Raw genomic sequence first — 18,259 nt, forward strand, 5'->3', positions numbered from 1 at the left:
AGCTAAGATACTGCGCAGAACCCTCAAACTCCCAGGCCTCTGGTAGAGGACCCGAGGTTGAGGAAGACACATACCACCCATAGGGGTGAGAGGGGAATTTTTAATTTTTATATATATGTATGTATATATGTGTAGCATTAAGGGTTGAAATGGTAGTTCAAAAATCAGAAAATTCCAAAGAGAACCTTAACTTTGCCTCCTTCACATATTCATTTAGTGAGTTTTATTACATGGTCACGCAACTAAATAAATAGAAATTCATGAAATATTTCTTCAGAAAGTGAATGATTCCACTCTGGCATACAAAAGATGCTCTTTTCTCAGAGTTCTCTGTAACTTGGTCCAGGCTGGTATATATGAGCTCTGCGAGCAGAACCACCAATTATACTTTGGCATATACAGTACATTGAAGTTCTAGAAAGCAAAGTGACAGTTCTCAGCACAGTGTGAGATAGGCGTGAGTTCTTTGGACTGTCACCAGATCTTTCATTGTGGCTTAGCAATGTTTAAAGTGGTATCTTTCAATTCTCCTTTACAAAATGGTTACACAACTCCTATGCTCCATTCATAGAGTCGTTGTCATATACGTTAGAATGGAACAAATACAAAACAGTTTTAAGACTGTAAACTTAACTGGACTTCTTCCTAAAACAATGAATATTCATCAGCTTATGTTGATTGCGTGCATTTGTTGTGGGGTTTTACCCTTGCCTTTTTATCTTTTTGTGTAATATGCCATTGTGATCTGGAACTTTGCCAGGTATATAAAGAATGCTTAGAAACTGGCACCAGTGACAGTCACACTAGTCTTGTATAAAAGTGTTTTTTGCCTTGCATGCCATGCACGTTTGTGAAGCTGTGAGGTTTGTGGCATGCATGAGTTGCACTGATCTGCCTTACTGCAGAAATGAGTTTGCTGCATTGTTTTAAAAACTGCTATGCAGTCTCTTTTTCCCTCCTGCTTTTTGTTTTTCTTGTTCACTGAGCACTTCTTGTTTTAAGGTGGACTCTTTGGCACCTGTTGCTCAGACTGGTAATCTGGAAAACCTTAGCCAGTCACCTCCTTCAACTCATCCTACAAGACAGGTAAAAAACCAAAACAACCCCCACCCCCCAATCCTATTACTATGTAAAAATACTTGACCCCTTCCCCTCCCCCCCAGTTTTTCTTTTCATCTTCACCATTACATAAATCCATATAACTCCACGGACAAGGAAGTGGGAGTACAACAGAAGGTGTTCTGTCCTGCACTGGACTATCTCAGTTCCCATCCTATCAGTCATTTTCCTGCTCATACTGGAAGCAAGCATACTCTGCCACTTCTGTCTTTCTTCCTAGAAGACTCTTTCCATCAAATAAATAAAGGAAGGAAGGAAGCTCTCAGGAGGGAAACTGTAGCCTGGGACAAGGACTCAGAATCTCAGTAGTCAGTTCCATTCTCTCACAGGAGGTAACTCGGCTTTTTCTATCCCTCTGAGTGTTTCACTTTTTGGATCTACCTGATCTTGTCTTTGACAATGTGGAGATGATCTCTCCTGACCCTCATCCTTTTTGGCAGGCCACTCAATATAACTCTGTTCTGTCAATCTTCCTGCTACTGAGCTGATCTCTGTCAATCAGCTGAGCAGTGTACAAGCAAATGTGTATTATGCAAGCAGTTCTTTTCTAGGTGCTGCATACATAACTCTGTTGGTGACTGTTTTTCTCAAATTATTGGTCCCAGTATAGTATAGTCAGCATCTCAGATGGTCCATTGTGCCTGTGCCTGCCCCTGCCTATGTATGTACCAAATGACCAAAGATGCAAGAACAAATTCAGATTCCACAAATTACAGATGATTTCCCTTAGTTTGAATGAGAGCAACAATGTGTCAAATCCAGGCCACATAGGAATAGGAAAGCCCAGTAACCTAGCAGTATCCCCTGAGACAATTCTTATGAGATCAGTTGTTTCTGTGGGTTTGGAAGTCCTCATTGGCCAGAAAAAGCTTATATGCTCAGAAGAGCACCAGATCCAGCTCTCTGCATGATGCTGACCTGGTACGGAGCCAAATAGATGGCACTTTTTCTGGCTCAAAGGCCTTCTATCACAAGTATCCAGTCCTCAGAGGCACATTTTTTTCCCTGGATAGATTCTTAGCTGGTTACCTTATATGCAAAGTGATCCCTACTGATTTGAGGTCTGGTTTTACCATCCAACATTTGCAGAAATTTCGTTAGCATGCAGCCTATTTAAATGTGTGTGCCTCTCTCTGTAAAGTAGGTACTTACATGGCCCCTATCCTCATAGGTTCTGAGCACCTCCCAAGTATTGCAATGGTTCCCTAGTGTAGATGGGGTTTGTGTATGAAGAGATTTTTAGGGAAAGCTAAAGCCAATAACTGAGTTCTACATTCAGTCCTGAAAGTGGTGAGGTCCATGATCATCCTTGGCTTTTGTGGGAATGAGTTCCACAGGCTAGGTCCAGTTCCTTTCAGTCTCCTACACTTGTAAGCCTCCCTATGTTGATGGACTAGTTCTTTGTTCTGGTGGACGTTAGCTGTTCTGGGAGGTGCTGATTGAGGGGAAGAGGTGACATCCTAGGTACTATAACTATTCACAGTTTTCATGGAGGGTTTGAGTATCAAAGCAGAGCCCTTTAACCTGATTGTGTGCATTAATCGATAGAGCCAGGGCAGAGCTCAGAGCGCTGGGTTGAGGTGTTCACAGCCATCTGTGCTGCTAGTAGACTGGCTACTGTGTTTTTTTGCCAGCTGGAGCTTTAGGGTGTGTGGTTTTGTTCATATGTATGAGTTGCAGCTAATGGAGTTGTCATGTCATGAATGTGTGGATCACCACCATCGCCAGCTCTGTGTTGGATAGGATGGGGTGCAATCTTGAAAGTGAGCAGTTTTATTAACATGGCTATTTTGGCATCCAGTAACATTGATCAGCCTAAAAGGATTCTATGGCTGCAGGCTGAATTTTCTCAGTGCATGAGATTTGAGGATTAAAACTTCTTAAAAATTACTTTTCTATAAATTTTCTGTTCAGCTGTAACTATACAAACCTTTTTTCCCCTATCAAAGACCCAGATAAGCATGTATCCATGAACTAGTCATGGGTGAACATACTTAAAACTGCCAAAAAAAAGAGGGGGGAGGATATATTTCCCATGTTATACCATCAGTCATTTTCCGTTACTTACCCCCCCCCCCCCCCATGCAGCTATTGGAGCCATAGTTTGAAATCTCAAATGAAAATGTAGCAGGCTAACTAGTAAAGTTGTGATGAATGACAGCCTCATACAAGTTTTAAAAATCTTTCCAGAATCCCTATCCAAACTAGCCTATACATAAATTCTCGGAACTAGATGTCTGAATAGTTTCAACGTCTAAAGTTCAGCTGTTTTGATGCATATTTGTGCAAAAAAAAATTTTCTGTATTCTTTCCATGCTTGAGATAAAATATTTCAATCTCTCAGAACTCAAACAGTAAATCAGATTTTGCTCAGACTTTGCAGAAGAAGCTGCGTGCTTTTAAGCTGTGACCAACCATGGAAGACTTCAGCTGGGAAAAAAGGTGGAGGGAGGGGTGGAGGGAGGGGTTGAGGGGAGAGAGAAAAGTTTGTGTGTTTTTAAATATAAATTTATGATCATGTGAAAAACTCTGCAAGGGAGATGGTGGCCAGGAAGAAGTTGACAGTGTTTTGTAATGGAGAGCTTAATGAATGCTGTAAGATTTCTACTCTAGCAAATGCTGTTAGGTAGTCAGTATTATAGTATTCATTGCTAGGTATTGTCCAGTTGGGATGCTACTGTGTGACAGAAGTGTTGCATTCACTGCTTTGCAGAGTCTATGCAAAATGCAAGTATTTCCACTCTAATTCTGAATTGTCTTTTTCTTTGTCAGAAAATAAAAATGACTGTCAGGTTGTTTTTTGCTCTTTACATGTAATGTCTCTGGTAGAGTGCTCTTCTTTGCACACAAGTAATCATTTACTGTAGTAGGGCGGGACCGGGGCTCAACCCTTCAAAAAGGGGGGGGGAAGGGGAGCCGCACCGGCTCACCGCACTCCGTCGGCCTGGGGCCCGTCCTTTGCTGGGGTGCTGAGGGAACCGACACCAGTTAGTAGGAGGCTCCGGCCCTGTCAGTCGGGCTGGGCACGAAGCCAGGAGTCTATACCAGCCCAGGCCCTTGGACAGGGCGGGGCAACACACACAGTTAGGCTCAGGCCTTGCAGCAGGGCTGAGCGATAAGGTAACCACTGTAGATGGTCTCCTCAGGCAAAGGGAGGGGGAGTCTGCCACCCTTAAAGGGGTGGCAGGGGGAACACAGGCCCTCCCACTCCACTGCGTTCCAGCCCGGGGCCCTAGCAGCGGCCAACGCCGCTGGCGGTCAGTGGGGAATCCTGACCGAAACACACTGACATGGGCTCAGGTGAGTCTGCAGCCGGACAGGAGTCGGCTGCCCCCGGGCCACTTCCAACCTCCCCCTCACTGGGTACCTGCCCTTCGCCACTGTCGTCCGGGGGGTCCCAAACCATGGGTTCCTCAGCAGGCTCGGCGGCGGGAGGTCCAGTCCACTCCTCAGGGTACCGGGGGTCGGGCGGTCCAGTCCACCCCTCCACAGGCCGAGCGTCGGACAGCTCAGCCGGCTTCTCTGGGTACTGGCCCCAGGGGAGGTCAGGCCAGTACCCCTCCGGATACCGGGCGCAGGGTAAGCCGGGCCCAGCAGGAGCTCGGGCCCCAGCGTCTGCCTTCTCTGGCAGCATCCCCCTAACTGAGGGCTGGGGCTGGGCTTTTGTACTTCCTGTCCCGCCCCTTGACTTCCAGGGGGTGGGGACAGGCGGCAGGGCCTCCGCCCGGGGCCGCACCTTCTCTGGCCTATTCCCCTCAGGAGTGTGGGGGAGGGGGGTCCCTCGCTACATTTACCTATTTTTTCAAAGTACAAAACACAGAGGAAAATTTATGTTGTTCATCTTTTAAATATTTGATCATTGCTACCTTTATTTCACTAAACCAAACACCCATACAGGAGTTGACAGAATAAAATCTCACATCAAAATGTCAAATATTGGAATTTTCTTTGATCTGCACATACTTTCAGGGTAACTGGAGATAACTCTGGTGGATAAGAGTGCTTTAGAAAATTGTTGGAACCAATAATTTGACTTCACTTTGAGTAGTTAAGGCAATACTGTTTTCAGTGATGTCCCAATGTTACCATCAGTGGAAAGTTAATCAAATCCATCTAGATATTTATGTAGTCCTCATACCTGTAGTATATGAGCATCTGAGATTTGCCTTGGTTATGAAGTCATTGTCAAGTGCTGAACACAGAAAACTTGTCTCTCTTAATTTAGGGGATTTTGCACTCTCCAGTGATGGTGAACATTTAGGATACATTTCCTCTTGTGTTTTTTCAGCATTTTTTTTCACTCTTTTTCTTTATTTATATGTTGTAGGTCAACAGTGCCCATGACCCCTGGTCAAATTGGAAATCTGGAAATGCGGACAATGCAAATTCTGGTGATGCCTGGGCAACCAAACCTGAAAGTGCAGTGGGGCAGAAAAACACCACTTCGAACAACTGGGAGGGAGCAGCACAATTTGGGCACCCTCAGGCCTACCAAGGTCCAGGTCAGCTAAATGTTCCCATGAATGATTTGTTCAGTCTCTAAATAATCTGGACCAGAATGCTGGTATAAATGAGGATCACTGTACAGTAGTGTCCCTTTTCTATATTATGAAAAGTTTAAAAACCTAGCAAACATTCACATGGTAGGACAGGGTAGGCACATTACTCAATGATGAGGTTGCAATGGCCAAAGCGTTAAATACCATTTTTGTTTCTGTTTCCACCAGAAAAGTTAGCAGTGATGGGACCACTAACATAACATAACGTAACATAGCAGTTACGTGGAATGAAAATTTTTCACTCCATGCATCTGAAGTGGGTTTTTTTACTCACAAAAGCTTATGCCGAAATAAACATGTTAGTCTTTATTGTGCCACCAGACTCCTTGTTGTTTTTGTGGATACAGACTAACACGGCTACCCCTCTGATACTCACTAACCTATTGAAGATCAGTGTAAATGAAATAGGATCTGAGGCTAAAATAGGGAAAGAACAAGTTAGTTGAGTGTCTTTAAGGTGACAGAGTTTGATGAAATACATCCTAGAATACTTAAGGAACTGTCTGAAAAGATTTCTGAGCCATTAGTGATTATATTGAGAACTCACGGAGGACTGGAGAGATCCCAGAAGACTGGAAAAAGGGCAAATATAGTACCTATCTATAAAAATGGGAATAAGGACAATACAGGGAATTATAGACCAGTCATCTTAATTTCAGTACCTGGAAAGATAATAGAGCAAATAAAACAATCCATTTGTAACCACTTAGAAGACGATAAGGTGATAAATCTACATGGATTTGTCCAGAACAAATCATGTCAAACCATCCTAATATCCTTCTTTGACAGGGTAAAAAGCCTTGTGGATGGGGGAAAGCAGTAGATACGACTTAGCTTGACCGTAGTAAGGCTTTTGATACTGTCTCACATGAGCACCTCATAAGCAAATTAGTAAATGTAACCTAGAGGAACATTCTAGAAGGTGGGTGCACAACTGGTTGGAAAACTGTACTCGGAGAGTAGTTGTCAATGGTTCATAGTCCAGCTGGAAGGGCATATGGGGGAGGAGGATCTCCCCAGGGATCTGTCCTGAGTTTAGTTCTGTTCAATATCTTCATAAATTATTTGGATAATGGCACGGATAGTACACTTAAAGTTTGTGGCCGATACCAAGTTGGGAGGGTTGCAGGTGCTTTAGAGGATAGGATTAACATTCAAAATGATCAGGATGAACTGGAGAAATGGTCTGAAATAAATAGATTGAAATTCAGTAAGGACGAAAGCACAGTACTACACATAAGAAGGAATAATCAGTATCACATGAAATGACTGTCTAGGAAGGAGGACTGGAGAAAAAGATCTGGGGTTATAGTGGGTCACAAACTAAATATGAGGAGTCAATATAATACTGTTGCAAAAAAAGTGAACATCATTCTGGGATGTATTAGCAGGAGTGTTGTAAACAAGACACAAGAAGTAAATCTTCCATTCTACTCAATCCTAAGGTCTCGACTGGAGTACTGTGTCCAGTTGTGAGTGCCATGCTTTTGGAATGATGTGGACAAACTGGAGAATCTCTAGAGGAGAGCAACAAAAACGAGTAAAGGTCTAGAAAGCATGACCTACAAGGAAAGATTGGAAAAAATGGGTTTGTGTAGTCTGGAGAAGAGAAGACCGAGGGGGGGGGGATGTGATAAGTCCAAGTATGTAAAAGGTTGTTAAAAAGAGGAGGGTGATAAGTTGTTCTTTGTCAACTTAGGATAGGACAATTGCAGCAAAGGAGATTTAGGTTAGACATTAGAAAGAACTTCTTAACTGTAAGGCAGTTAAACACTGGAACAAATTGTCAAGGGAGGTTGTGGAATCTCTGTAACTGGAGGTTTTAAAGAGCAGGTTAAACAAACACCTGTCAGGTATGGTCTAGATAATACTTAGTCATGCCTTAGTGCAGGGTACTGGCCAAGATGACTTACCAAGGTCCCTTCCAGTCCTATGATTCTAATTCTATGGAGAAAAGTGGTGGACTACTAAAATACTTCCTATAAAATGGCAATGATCTACATCAGTCCTCCCTTTCAGAACTGCATGAAAAATTAGCAGGCAAGAGCCGTGAGCGTTAAGAACAGAATCCTAGACATGTTGTTCAGTTCACATAGCTGGAACTTTGTGGGCAATATACAACTTTAAATCTGTGTTCGTGTTTCTGCCAAGGCATGGCCAGTAATACAACCCCTCTATTTTTAAGCATTGCAGCCAGTATTTCAAAGAACTTTGTAGTTTTTTTAACCCTGGAAGTCTAGGTGAAGAATGATTTATATTTGGGACATATTATCTGGGAAAGTGTCAATTAATTAAGTGCTCAATTAAAGAAAATATTGGTTCATTAAGGCAATCTATTTAATAGATTTGTACTGTTTTATTTGGATGTCTAGGGTTTTTTTGGAATACATTTTAAATGAGGAGCCTAAAAACACTGGGCTGAATTAGTTCTCAATTTTTTCTTTCGAATATTGGGGGGCAGAGGAGAAGAGCATTCTTTGGCTCAGTAAGTAGTAATACCTTCTTTTATTTTTTCTACCCTTCTCCTCCTCCTTTAGCGGCTGCTGATGACGACGATTGGGATGATGACTGGGATGATCCAAAATCAGCGGCACCATCTTACCTTGGCTATAAGGAGAGTGAGTCTTCTGAGGCCGGGGGCCCACAGCGTGGAAATTCTCGTGCAGCTGCCATGAAATTGCCACTTAACAAGTAATGATCAGCAAACTGGGAAAAACAATATGCATTAGAGATTAGAAGAAATTAAATATTGGGGCAGAGTTAAGATTGTAAAAGTTTATTTGAACAGGAATTTCCCCCCCCACACACACGATTCACTTCGTCCTTCCACTTAAATGTGCAATGTAGATGGTAGATGTCAGATGTCACAAATTCAGCATTATCATTTCACTGCAGGAGCATGGAGAGAAAGATAGAGGCTACCTGAAACACGTGACGTAGGCATGTGTCTCTGGTGTGTTGTTTGTAGCCAATTGACACATGAGTTTCCAGGGTACATATTGCCTTTCTAAACTTAAAGCCTGGTCTACCTCTAAAACTTTGGTTGACCTAACTCTGTCGTTCAGGGGCCTGACCCCTGAGGGACATAGTTAAGTTACCCTAAGTGCTGGTATAGACACAGCTAGGTTGACAGAAGAATTCTATCAACCAAGCTCTTGAGGGGGTGAATTTACCACAGTGATGGAAATATCCCTGGTATAACTGTAGCAAGTGTCTGCACTACAAATGCTGCAGTGTCGCAGCAGTGCCAGTATAGCGCTTGTAATGTAGACATACCCTAAGTCTTTTAATTTAGTGGCATTTAGTTGTGCATTTAGTGATCTTGGCAGGTGAGGTCTCCTTATCCACGGAACAAGATTGACTGTGCATGGTGCTCCAGAGTGTTGTCGTCTTGTACTCCAATTCTGACCTGAAAAGACTACTTCCAGAGATGGAAGTAGTTCAGTCTTTGGTACTGCTGTGGCAAGTGCCAACTCAGCAAGTGTTCCAGTTGTGGCGATATTGCAATACTGGTTCGTTAGGAACCAGAGTGAAACTAGAAACTCATTTTACACTGTTTGCTGAACTGCCTTTAGTTGTTGCTGATATAGGGGCCAGCTTTAACAACCTAGAGCTGAAAGGCTGTATTACCCCATAATCTTCTGAGCCTTCGATCCCCTTGCTATTTGTTTTTTCTCTTTAAGATGTGAAATCAAGTACTATCAATTTCACTGTACAACTCTCTGAACTTGTTTTCAAGAGCACAGAATTCCCTTCCCCCCGCCTTCTTTTGAAAGGTCTCTTCCCCTCCCCATCCATGCTTAAAAGGAACTATTGGGGTTCAGCCCTGCACGTTCAATAGAAAGAGCCAAATGTTCTTCCCAGTTATGCCAAATTGGCACTGATGTAACTCCAGTGGAGTCACTGGAATAGGTCTGTAATTGGTGCAACTCTATTGACTCCAGTGGAGATATGCCAAATTGATACTGGTATAACTGGGAGCAGAATTTGGCCTGGCATCTTGTCATAATTTAATAACCCCTTTCAGATGTGCCATGGCGTTTGTGGTTTAAATGTGGGAGGAAAAAGAAAATCTAGTGTAAGGTCTCAGTTTTTTAAACAGTCTTTAAATATCTTAATTTTAAAACTTTTTTGAAAGATATTAACACATTGCAGGTTTTAAAGTACAAGGATGTATCTACACTGTAATGTAAGCCAAGAGTTAGAACCCCTATTGGTTCCTGGGCCTAGGGTGACCAGATGTCCCAACTTTTATAGGGACATTCCCGATATTCAGGGCTTTTTCTTATATAGGCACCTATTACCCCCCACCCCACCCCATCCCAGTTTTTCACACTTGCTATCTAGTCACCCTACGGTCAGCATGATTTGTGTGTAAAAAAGACTCTTGCAGAATTGTGGCCAGTGGCGGCTCTAGGAATTCTGCCGTCCCAAGCACGGGAGGCAGGCTGCCTTCTGCGGCTTGCCTGCAGAGGGTCCACTGGTCTCATGGCTTCAGCGGACATCCCGCAGGACCAGCGGACCCTCTGCAGGCAAGCCGCTGAGGGCAGCCTGCCTGCTGCCCTTGCGACGGCGGCAGAGTGCCCCCCCCCCCCCGGGGCTTGCCGCCCCCAGTACGCACTTGGCGTGCTGGGGGCTGGAGCCGTCCCTGATTGTGGCCACTCCGCTTTCAGTTGTCACTCCTGTCAATGTAGAAATGGATGTTGCATTATGCTTTAACCTGTTCTCTGTGTCACAAGAGATTTTTTTTTAACTTATTAGTTTAAAATATTTTATTTTGTTCTCAGCATCCTGAAGTCAGTTTCCTTAGGGATAGCAGCAACAACAAAGCTCTTATAACTCTTTTGTGTACTGCAAAGGCGTGAGTGCTTTTTTTGTGTGTTTTTTAATAAAAAAAATGTCTCCATCTCCTGATCCTCAAGGAAGAAAAATTAAATTTTAAAAATGTAGGAAAATATTCAAACTTATTATTACTTAACAGCTTTTTAACACCCATTGATGTGCATGGAAAAAGGCTCGCCAGTCCAAACTTGTGCATTTCTGCTGCATTGCTGTGCAATCAGTACTTTAATTAGTCTGAAGCCTGATTTGTTTTTAAGCTCTCCAAAGATCTTTCATAATGTAATAAACAAAAAAAAGTAAATATTTTTAAATGTAAATTAATAGTAGTATTTTAGTGTTCTCATCCCTTTGAAAGGTCTTTTTTAATACAAAGTTACCTATCATAATTTCCATGTCTTTGTTTGTGTCTATGCTATCATGCATATTTGAAAGTCATGCACTTTAGCAATGATTACTGCACATTTGGGATACTCTCCTTTTTTTAGTTTGGTTTTGAATCTAAATAAGACTAGCTTCTTTTAACTTATAGGCCAATAACCTGAACTTTATAAGACCGTTTGACCAAATGGAAGCATAACCCTCTAACAGAAAAACAATACTCTTAAAGAACAGATTTATTTTCTCTTGCTAGCTCTTTTCTTTACGTGTTCATAATAGATAATAAGTTAGACAGAAAGGGGTTTTTTTAAGGTGTTTTGTTTTGTAAGTAATGTAAGTACAGCGTCTGGCTTTCAGGCACAGTTCCTTATCACTTCATTCTTTTTGGACTTAGATTTGGTCATGTATTTCTTTATCATATTTATCCATTATTCCTTATAGCTATAACCAAAATGGTTATTTTAAAGTAAATCAGATTGAGGACAAGACTTCAGCAATCAATGACAAAGGTCCCAATCTGGCAAATACAAAATTAACATTCCTCATATGAGAAGTCTCATTACTTCATTGAGCCTGCTCACATGCATGAAGCTATGCATATGTATAAACAATGGTAGGATTGGGGCCGTTGTCACTGTACTGCAAGAGGGATAGTTTATGTTGAGTAACTGTTTTGATTCTTTGGATTTCTACCTTTTGAAAATACTGAGCTCGAATCTACAACCCTTCTTTGTGTGAATAATCCTTGCTCAAGCAAGTAGTTTCACTGACTTTAATGAATGAATACTTGCATGAATGTGTTCGAGAATCAGGCCTATTATTACAAGAAGTCTAATTTTATTTACTTTTCCAATTTAAAGTTAGTCCACATTTTAGAACAGGATGAAATCTCATCTAGGATCAAATAGAATATTACCCCTGGAATAATAAATAGGTATAAATGGATAAGCGTCTATCGCTGGCTTTGAGAAGTAGTTATAATTGCATGTCAGTGGAATAGAAAACGGGCGCAGAATAATGGCCCCTGTTTTGTAGTTAGTAGTACAAGCCGTGCATTTATGGGAAACTAATGACTAAGTAATGCAGACGCAATGCTTTTCAAAGCAGGAGGCACTTTGATCCTGCCCTGTGACAGTGTTCTTTTACAATGATGTTATTTCTGTTAATACAGATCTTACTGTTTGTATACTAAAACTTATTTCAAAATCCATCATCACCACCAACAAAGCCCCCTATTTTAGGGGCATTGTAAACTAATTTGTGAATTTAAGTCACACTTCACCCGTGTTGTTGCTCCATGCAAACAGCAGCTGCTTGGCAGCACTTTAAGGAGCCAACTCTTTTGGTCCAGTCATTTCATTGAAAAGACTGAGGAAATTGGACTCCTCTGGTTGGTTTTTGTAATGTAAACTTTGATTTGCGGGCCCAATAACTTCACTTATTAATTCTGGTTAGTGGATAAAACATGTGAGCATCACACTTATGTCCAGAACTACTAGATAAAATTATAACATTGTAGTTCATAGTAAATCCGTTATTGCAGTTTCTCAGATGAAACTGATGTGAATTCAGATCATTTTAGCTGTTGAGTGATGATGTAATAGAATGGCAGTTGCTGCTAACTATTCCACTGTCATACTTTTTCTGATTGGCTTTGAGTACCAGACCTATTGTGCAGTTCAGCCAATCAGAAACAAGCTTAGTATCCTGTACTTTCATGAATAAAGATGATGATTACTCAATAGCTGAAGCTTAACTGGGTTTTTTTTTTTCCAGTGAATAATTAGCCATCAAAGCAATCTGTGATTAGCACAAATTTCATTTAGTGTAATTAGGCTATCAGCTCTCCTTAGCCCATCTGGAATAATGAGTTTTTAAAAACATGGCAGGAAATTGTGAACCTGTCAAAGAAGGGATTATGAAAAAGAAATTCAGTCGCTTTATTTCTTTGATTAGATTCCCTGGATTTGCAAAACCTGGAATGGAACAGTATCTGTTGGCAAAGCAGCTAGTAAAACCCAAAGAGAAAATTCCCATAATTGTAAGTTGTTTTTTTTTTTAAGACATGTTGAGGCTAAAAGAGGAACTACTGGGGGGGACCAATACCAGTGTGTAAGTAAAAGCTTAGTTTGGTAACCTGATGCCTCATGTGCTGTGTGTGTGTGTGTGTGTGTGTGTGTGTATATATATATATATATATATATATTTGGAGAGACACTGCCATTAGGGCCTGATCCTGCCAAATGTCGATCTCCAGTGCATCCACCTGCCTCAACAGGTGTGAAACTTGATGGGGGCCATTGGTGATTGGGACAGCCCCAGCTAAATGGAGCACCCACTGGTAGGTTGCAGAGGTGATCCCTTCCCCTCCAGAGTATCTAGCCATTCATTGGCCATCTGAAGAGAGGAAGGGTGCTGATTGGTTCTTTGCCCTCTCCTTTCATTAATTTAAACGTTAGCCTGGGCCATGTGGATCCTCTTCTTGCTCTGTTCATGCAGCCCATCCCCTGACCCCTTACTGATAGCTTTGGAGATGTGTTTTGAGGATGCTGCGGGTCTGATGGACTAAAATGGTATATGCCTCAGGAGTTTTTTGCCTTCCTCGCAACATCATGGAGGGACAACTAGATTAATTAGAAATAAGATTTGTTAATTTGTGGTAGTACTTGGTAGGCATGTTAGTTTGCTGCAATTTACACCTAATTCCAGTGCAGTTAAAAAGCTAAATAAAAGGAACAGTTCCCAGAAGCAAAAGGCCTGGGATTTGGCTGATGGGCCTTGTACAGATGGGATAGGGGGAAACATTGTGGGCTGAGGTCCTCCCTCGTTTAATATCCTCTGTCCCCCTACCAATGTGAGGGGTGGTGGTAAGACTCTGAGTGAGCTGAGTGTTGGTGGTAGGCTGAGGAGAGTCTACCCTGGTATGTGAGAATGAGTAACAAAGCAGATAGTGCCCCAGCCCACGTTAAGTTTAATAAAGTTGCGGCCTGCTGCTTAAAATCCATCCCTGGGTTTGTCCTCATTAACTCCCTTTGATCTTGGTGGGAATTGCAGATGCTCAGCGGCATTTCACAGGATCAGGCTCTTAATTCTTTGCTTCTTTGATTGTGCTAATTTTTCCAGTGTTCTTGTAATGCTGCTTACAATGTATTCTGCTTGGCTGTGCGATATATAAATGGGTTTAACATATATAGGTAACATAAAGCCCAGTCTGCAAACCCTCACTCGTGCAACTATTCCCATCAAATACAGTGGGAATACTTACGTAATGGTTTAGATGATCAAAAGACCTTCAAATTACTCAGTGGAGAGAGCTGGGCGTTTCTGGTGAAAAGTCAAGGGCAACATCTTCCAGTAGTAGCCTTTGTTCGCTAGCAGCTATTCTAGGTACATTGTTTGCTACAAGAAAAATACTTCATGCTATTCAAAATTGTAAACAATTTCTAAAAGCCATTTCAGTTGCATTATGTACCTCTGATTAGATTTATAAATGAGAGGTAGCGGACTCTGCAAGAGTCTAAGGGCCCCGCTTCAAATAGCCCTGAATGCCTCCTGCAGGCTGCTGAGCACCCTCAAATATCAGTGTAGTTCCTGGATGCTTAGAGTGTCCAACACAGGTTTTAATTGTTTTCTAGTTAAGGATGGTCTGTTTACATTCATAAAATTAATATTTTTGTAACTTCTTGCAGGTTGGAGATTATGGTCCTATGTGGGTTTATCCTACCTCTACATTTGACTGTGTGGTGGCAGATCCCAAAAAAGGTTCCAAAATGTATGGCTTGAAGAGCTACATTGAATATCAGCTAACGTGTACTGTAAGTGTGTGTGGCACAGGACTTCATTCTGGGTGGGAAGGTGGTGGTGGTGTGGGGGGCTATGATAGTAAATAATAGGAGATAGTTTAAAGAAAAGTTTATTTTTTCCCAATTGGTAACTGTACTATGTTATGAAGAGCTAATGTTTCCATTACTGTTGCCTCAAGGCACTGTAGTTAAATAAAAACAACAAGGAGTCCTTGTGACACCGTAGAGACTAACATTTATTTGAGCATATGCTTTTGTGGGCTGCCCACGAAAGCTTATGCCCAAATAAATTTGTTAGTCTCTAAGATGCCCGAAGGACTCCTTGTTGTTTTTGCTGATACAGACTAACACGGCTACCCCTCTGAAACCTGTTAAATAGTAAATATTTTGAGACTTTGTGCCAAAGCTTTACTCAGGCTAGTTAGTCACATTAACCACTTGTTGGCGACTTTACTTTAATTTTTTAAAGGATCCATCAAAAGTCAGAATTTTCTTTTGCCTGTTCCACAGAACACTAATCGATCTGTCAACCACAGATATAAACACTTTGATTGGCTATATGAGCGTCTCCTGGTTAAATTTGGATTTGCTATTCCAATCCCATCTCTTCCGGACAAGCAAGTCACAGGTAAATGATTCCAGCTGTGAACTCAGAGAAAAAAATCTCACCTCATAGTGATCTTCTCCTTATTTCTCAATGGTTTTGAAAAGTGTTCAGGATAATTCTTCTTTTGGGTATGGTGGCTTGATGAAAGTCTGACTCATGACATATGTCAATATCTGTTCAAATCTCAAATTTGTTCCTTTTGCCACTGGGCTGGAAAACTAAGCACTATGAAGGGAGTGTGCTCAGTCTTGATAGTGAAGGTTTCATTGTTCTGAAACAACCCCGTAGGCAGTTTTGGGAGTGGCTCTCGGAGAGCTTCATCTTCATTTGTTCAGAGAACATTATCATGAAACAGGGGCCTTTCAGTTTGAAAGAGAAGAATAATAAAAGTGAAAATTGTGGGGGAGAGAGGAAGGATCCTTAGACCGAGGGTACACCATTGCTTTTCTGATAAGTAAAATGTTACATATGGGTTTTTTTTTATAGTTCATTTCACACTTGCTGAAAAAGGTCATACGAAAAGTGTTTTCTATCTATTTGACCCTTTGCCCTGATTAAAAGAACAGGAGTACTTGTGGCACCTTAGAGGCCAACACATTTATTTGAGCATAAGCTTTCATGGGCTACAGCCTACTTCATCGGAAGCATAGAATGGAACACATAGTAAGGAGATTCTATATACATGTAAAGAAAACATGAAAAGGTAGGAGTTGTCCTACCAACTCTGAGACTAATTAATTAAGAGAAAAAACTTTTGTAGTGATAATCAAGATAGCCATTACAGACAGTTTGAGAAGAAGTATGAGGATACTTAACATGGGGAAATAGATTCAATGTGTGTAATGGCTCAGCCATTCCCAGTCTCTATTCAAGCCTAACTTGATGGTGTCTAGTTCGCATATTAATTCATCAGTTTCTCATTGGAGTCTGTTTTGGAAGCTTTTCTGCTGCAAAATTGCTACCTTTAAGTCTGTTACTGAGTGGCCAGAGAAGTTGAAGTGTTCTCCTACTGGTTTTTGAATGTTATGATTCCTGATGTCAGATGTGTCCATTTATTCTTTTGCGTAGAGACTGTCCGGTTTGGCCAGTGTACATGGCAGAGCGGCATTGCTGGCACATAATGGCATATATCACGTTGGTAGATGTGCAGGTGAACGAGCCCCTGATGGTGTGGCTGATGTGATTAGGTCCTATGATGGTGTCACTTGAATAGATATGTGGACAGAGTTGGCAGCAGGCTTTGTTGCAAGGATAGGTTCCTGTGTTAGTGTTTTTGTTCTGTGGTGTGTGGTTACGGGTGAGTGTGTGCTTCAGGCTGGGGGGCTGTCTGTAAGCGAGGACAGGTCTGTCTCCCAAGATCTGTGAGAGTGAGGGATCATCTGTCAAGATAGGTTGTAGATCCCTGATGATGTGCTGGAGAGGTTTTAGTTGGGGGCTGAAGGCAACGACTAGTGGCGTTCTGTTATTCTCTTTGTTGGGCTAAACAATAAGGGCTTGACACGAACCCTTTGAAGTCAATGGGAGCCATGATTTCAATGGATATTGGATTGGGCCCTCAGTGGTCTCAGCAGCTCTGTCATCACAGTCATGTGTAATCTCAGAATCTGTTCATTTTCGTAGAATTCTGTGGCACATTAACCAGGAATGTATTTGTTAACAAGTGTAGTGAATTGTGCATTTAGTGAGAGGTGGAGACCTATGCTGGAAGAACACCTGTAATTTTTGTTTATATTTAATGCTGCTGCTTCCTATTTTTTTCCTTCTGGTGAGACTTTTATGCAGTGTTTTTTGTTTTTTTTTAAGGCAACAAATCAAAAACACACACACACACACACACACACAGGCATGCAGCCAACTACGTGGCTCTCTGTACCACTGAAAATGCAACAGCCTCTCTGTGTGTGAAGAAAGTTGAGCATTGATGCAAATGCTGGGATAAGTGCCGAGGAAATTGAAAAGTGAGGAAGTGATTTTGTTTTCGCTTAGATAGCCTTGTGCTTAGAATTCAACCAGTATTTTTATTTAAACACGTGAACGTGAACTAAAAAGAAACCCGAAGACCTGATGTGTGTCTAGCTTTCATTGTAATTGGATCATAAACTACTCAAAAGAGAATCTGGCATCTCAGTTAACCTTTTGTCTTTGGTATTCTGTGAGCGAGGGTGATTTTCTTGATTTGTGCCAAGAAAGGGTATTTATTTCCTTTAGAAATTAGGTTAAACAAAACTTTCTTTTAAAATGGTGTAAATATCTTTCAGCATGCTCAGGAAGTTTCTTTCAGAGGATGGCTGGACAGAAAAAAAGCTATTCTAGACCCTAGTCCGCGGAAAGCCTGCTACTATGCCAGCTGACTATTACTTTGTTTAGACGAGAACTGTAACAGGAATCATGTTTTTGCTGGCTGTTATGGATTATGGATGTGATTTGCAAAGATTCCAAATAAGTTACCATTCATGTCTCCGTACACTGACTGAGACACTACTGCAGCTTAGTACAGCTGGATAATAAAGCAAGTTATAGTTATGGAATATGTTGTTTTTTCCTTCAGTGTTAAATTATTCTATTAATTGACTAATGCCATGAAGTTCTGTACATGTCTATCAGTTAGTATTGCCAGCTCCTCTCCTTGTTTGTATCTCACCGTTTTAGTTTTCTGTGGGGGTTTTAAGCTGCTGCCACAGCAGCTATGTCAGGTGTGCATGTACGTGTGTGTGTGTGTATTTTTAAGTGTACTCCTTCAAGGACTGCTATCTACATTGCTATGTGGATCAGAGCTATTAGTATGCTGTAACAATGCCTTATCCTTTTCAAATGTATACTATTCATTGTGTACTATGTAGTACTCATCAAACAAATGAGGGTTTTTTTCCAGTTTTAACTATAAAATGATACTTTTTAATTTTAACAAAACAAAGGTAATTATCAATACACAATGGCAGAAATTGCTCTTT

The 18,259-nt window shown here is 41.4% G+C and overlaps 1 protein-coding gene across 1 annotated transcript in view; it reads left to right on the forward strand.

Annotated features, from left to right (window-relative positions):
• SNX9 (sorting nexin 9) overlaps window positions 1-18,259 on the forward strand; it is a 101,821-nt gene that overhangs the window by 48,824 nt on the left and 34,738 nt on the right. The window contains exons 5-9 of the mRNA XM_032778349.2: window positions 5,447-5,621; window positions 8,216-8,369; window positions 12,855-12,939; window positions 14,588-14,713; window positions 15,212-15,329. Of these exons, the coding sequence (XP_032634240.1) occupies window positions 5,447-5,621; window positions 8,216-8,369; window positions 12,855-12,939; window positions 14,588-14,713; window positions 15,212-15,329 (658 nt within the window). The remainder of the gene's footprint in view (window positions 1-5,446; window positions 5,622-8,215; window positions 8,370-12,854; window positions 12,940-14,587; window positions 14,714-15,211; window positions 15,330-18,259) is intronic.

Source organism: Chelonoidis abingdonii, chromosome 3 (assembly GCF_003597395.2).
Source record: "Chelonoidis abingdonii isolate Lonesome George chromosome 3, CheloAbing_2.0, whole genome shotgun sequence".
NCBI lineage: Eukaryota > Metazoa > Chordata > Testudines > Testudinidae > Chelonoidis > Chelonoidis abingdonii.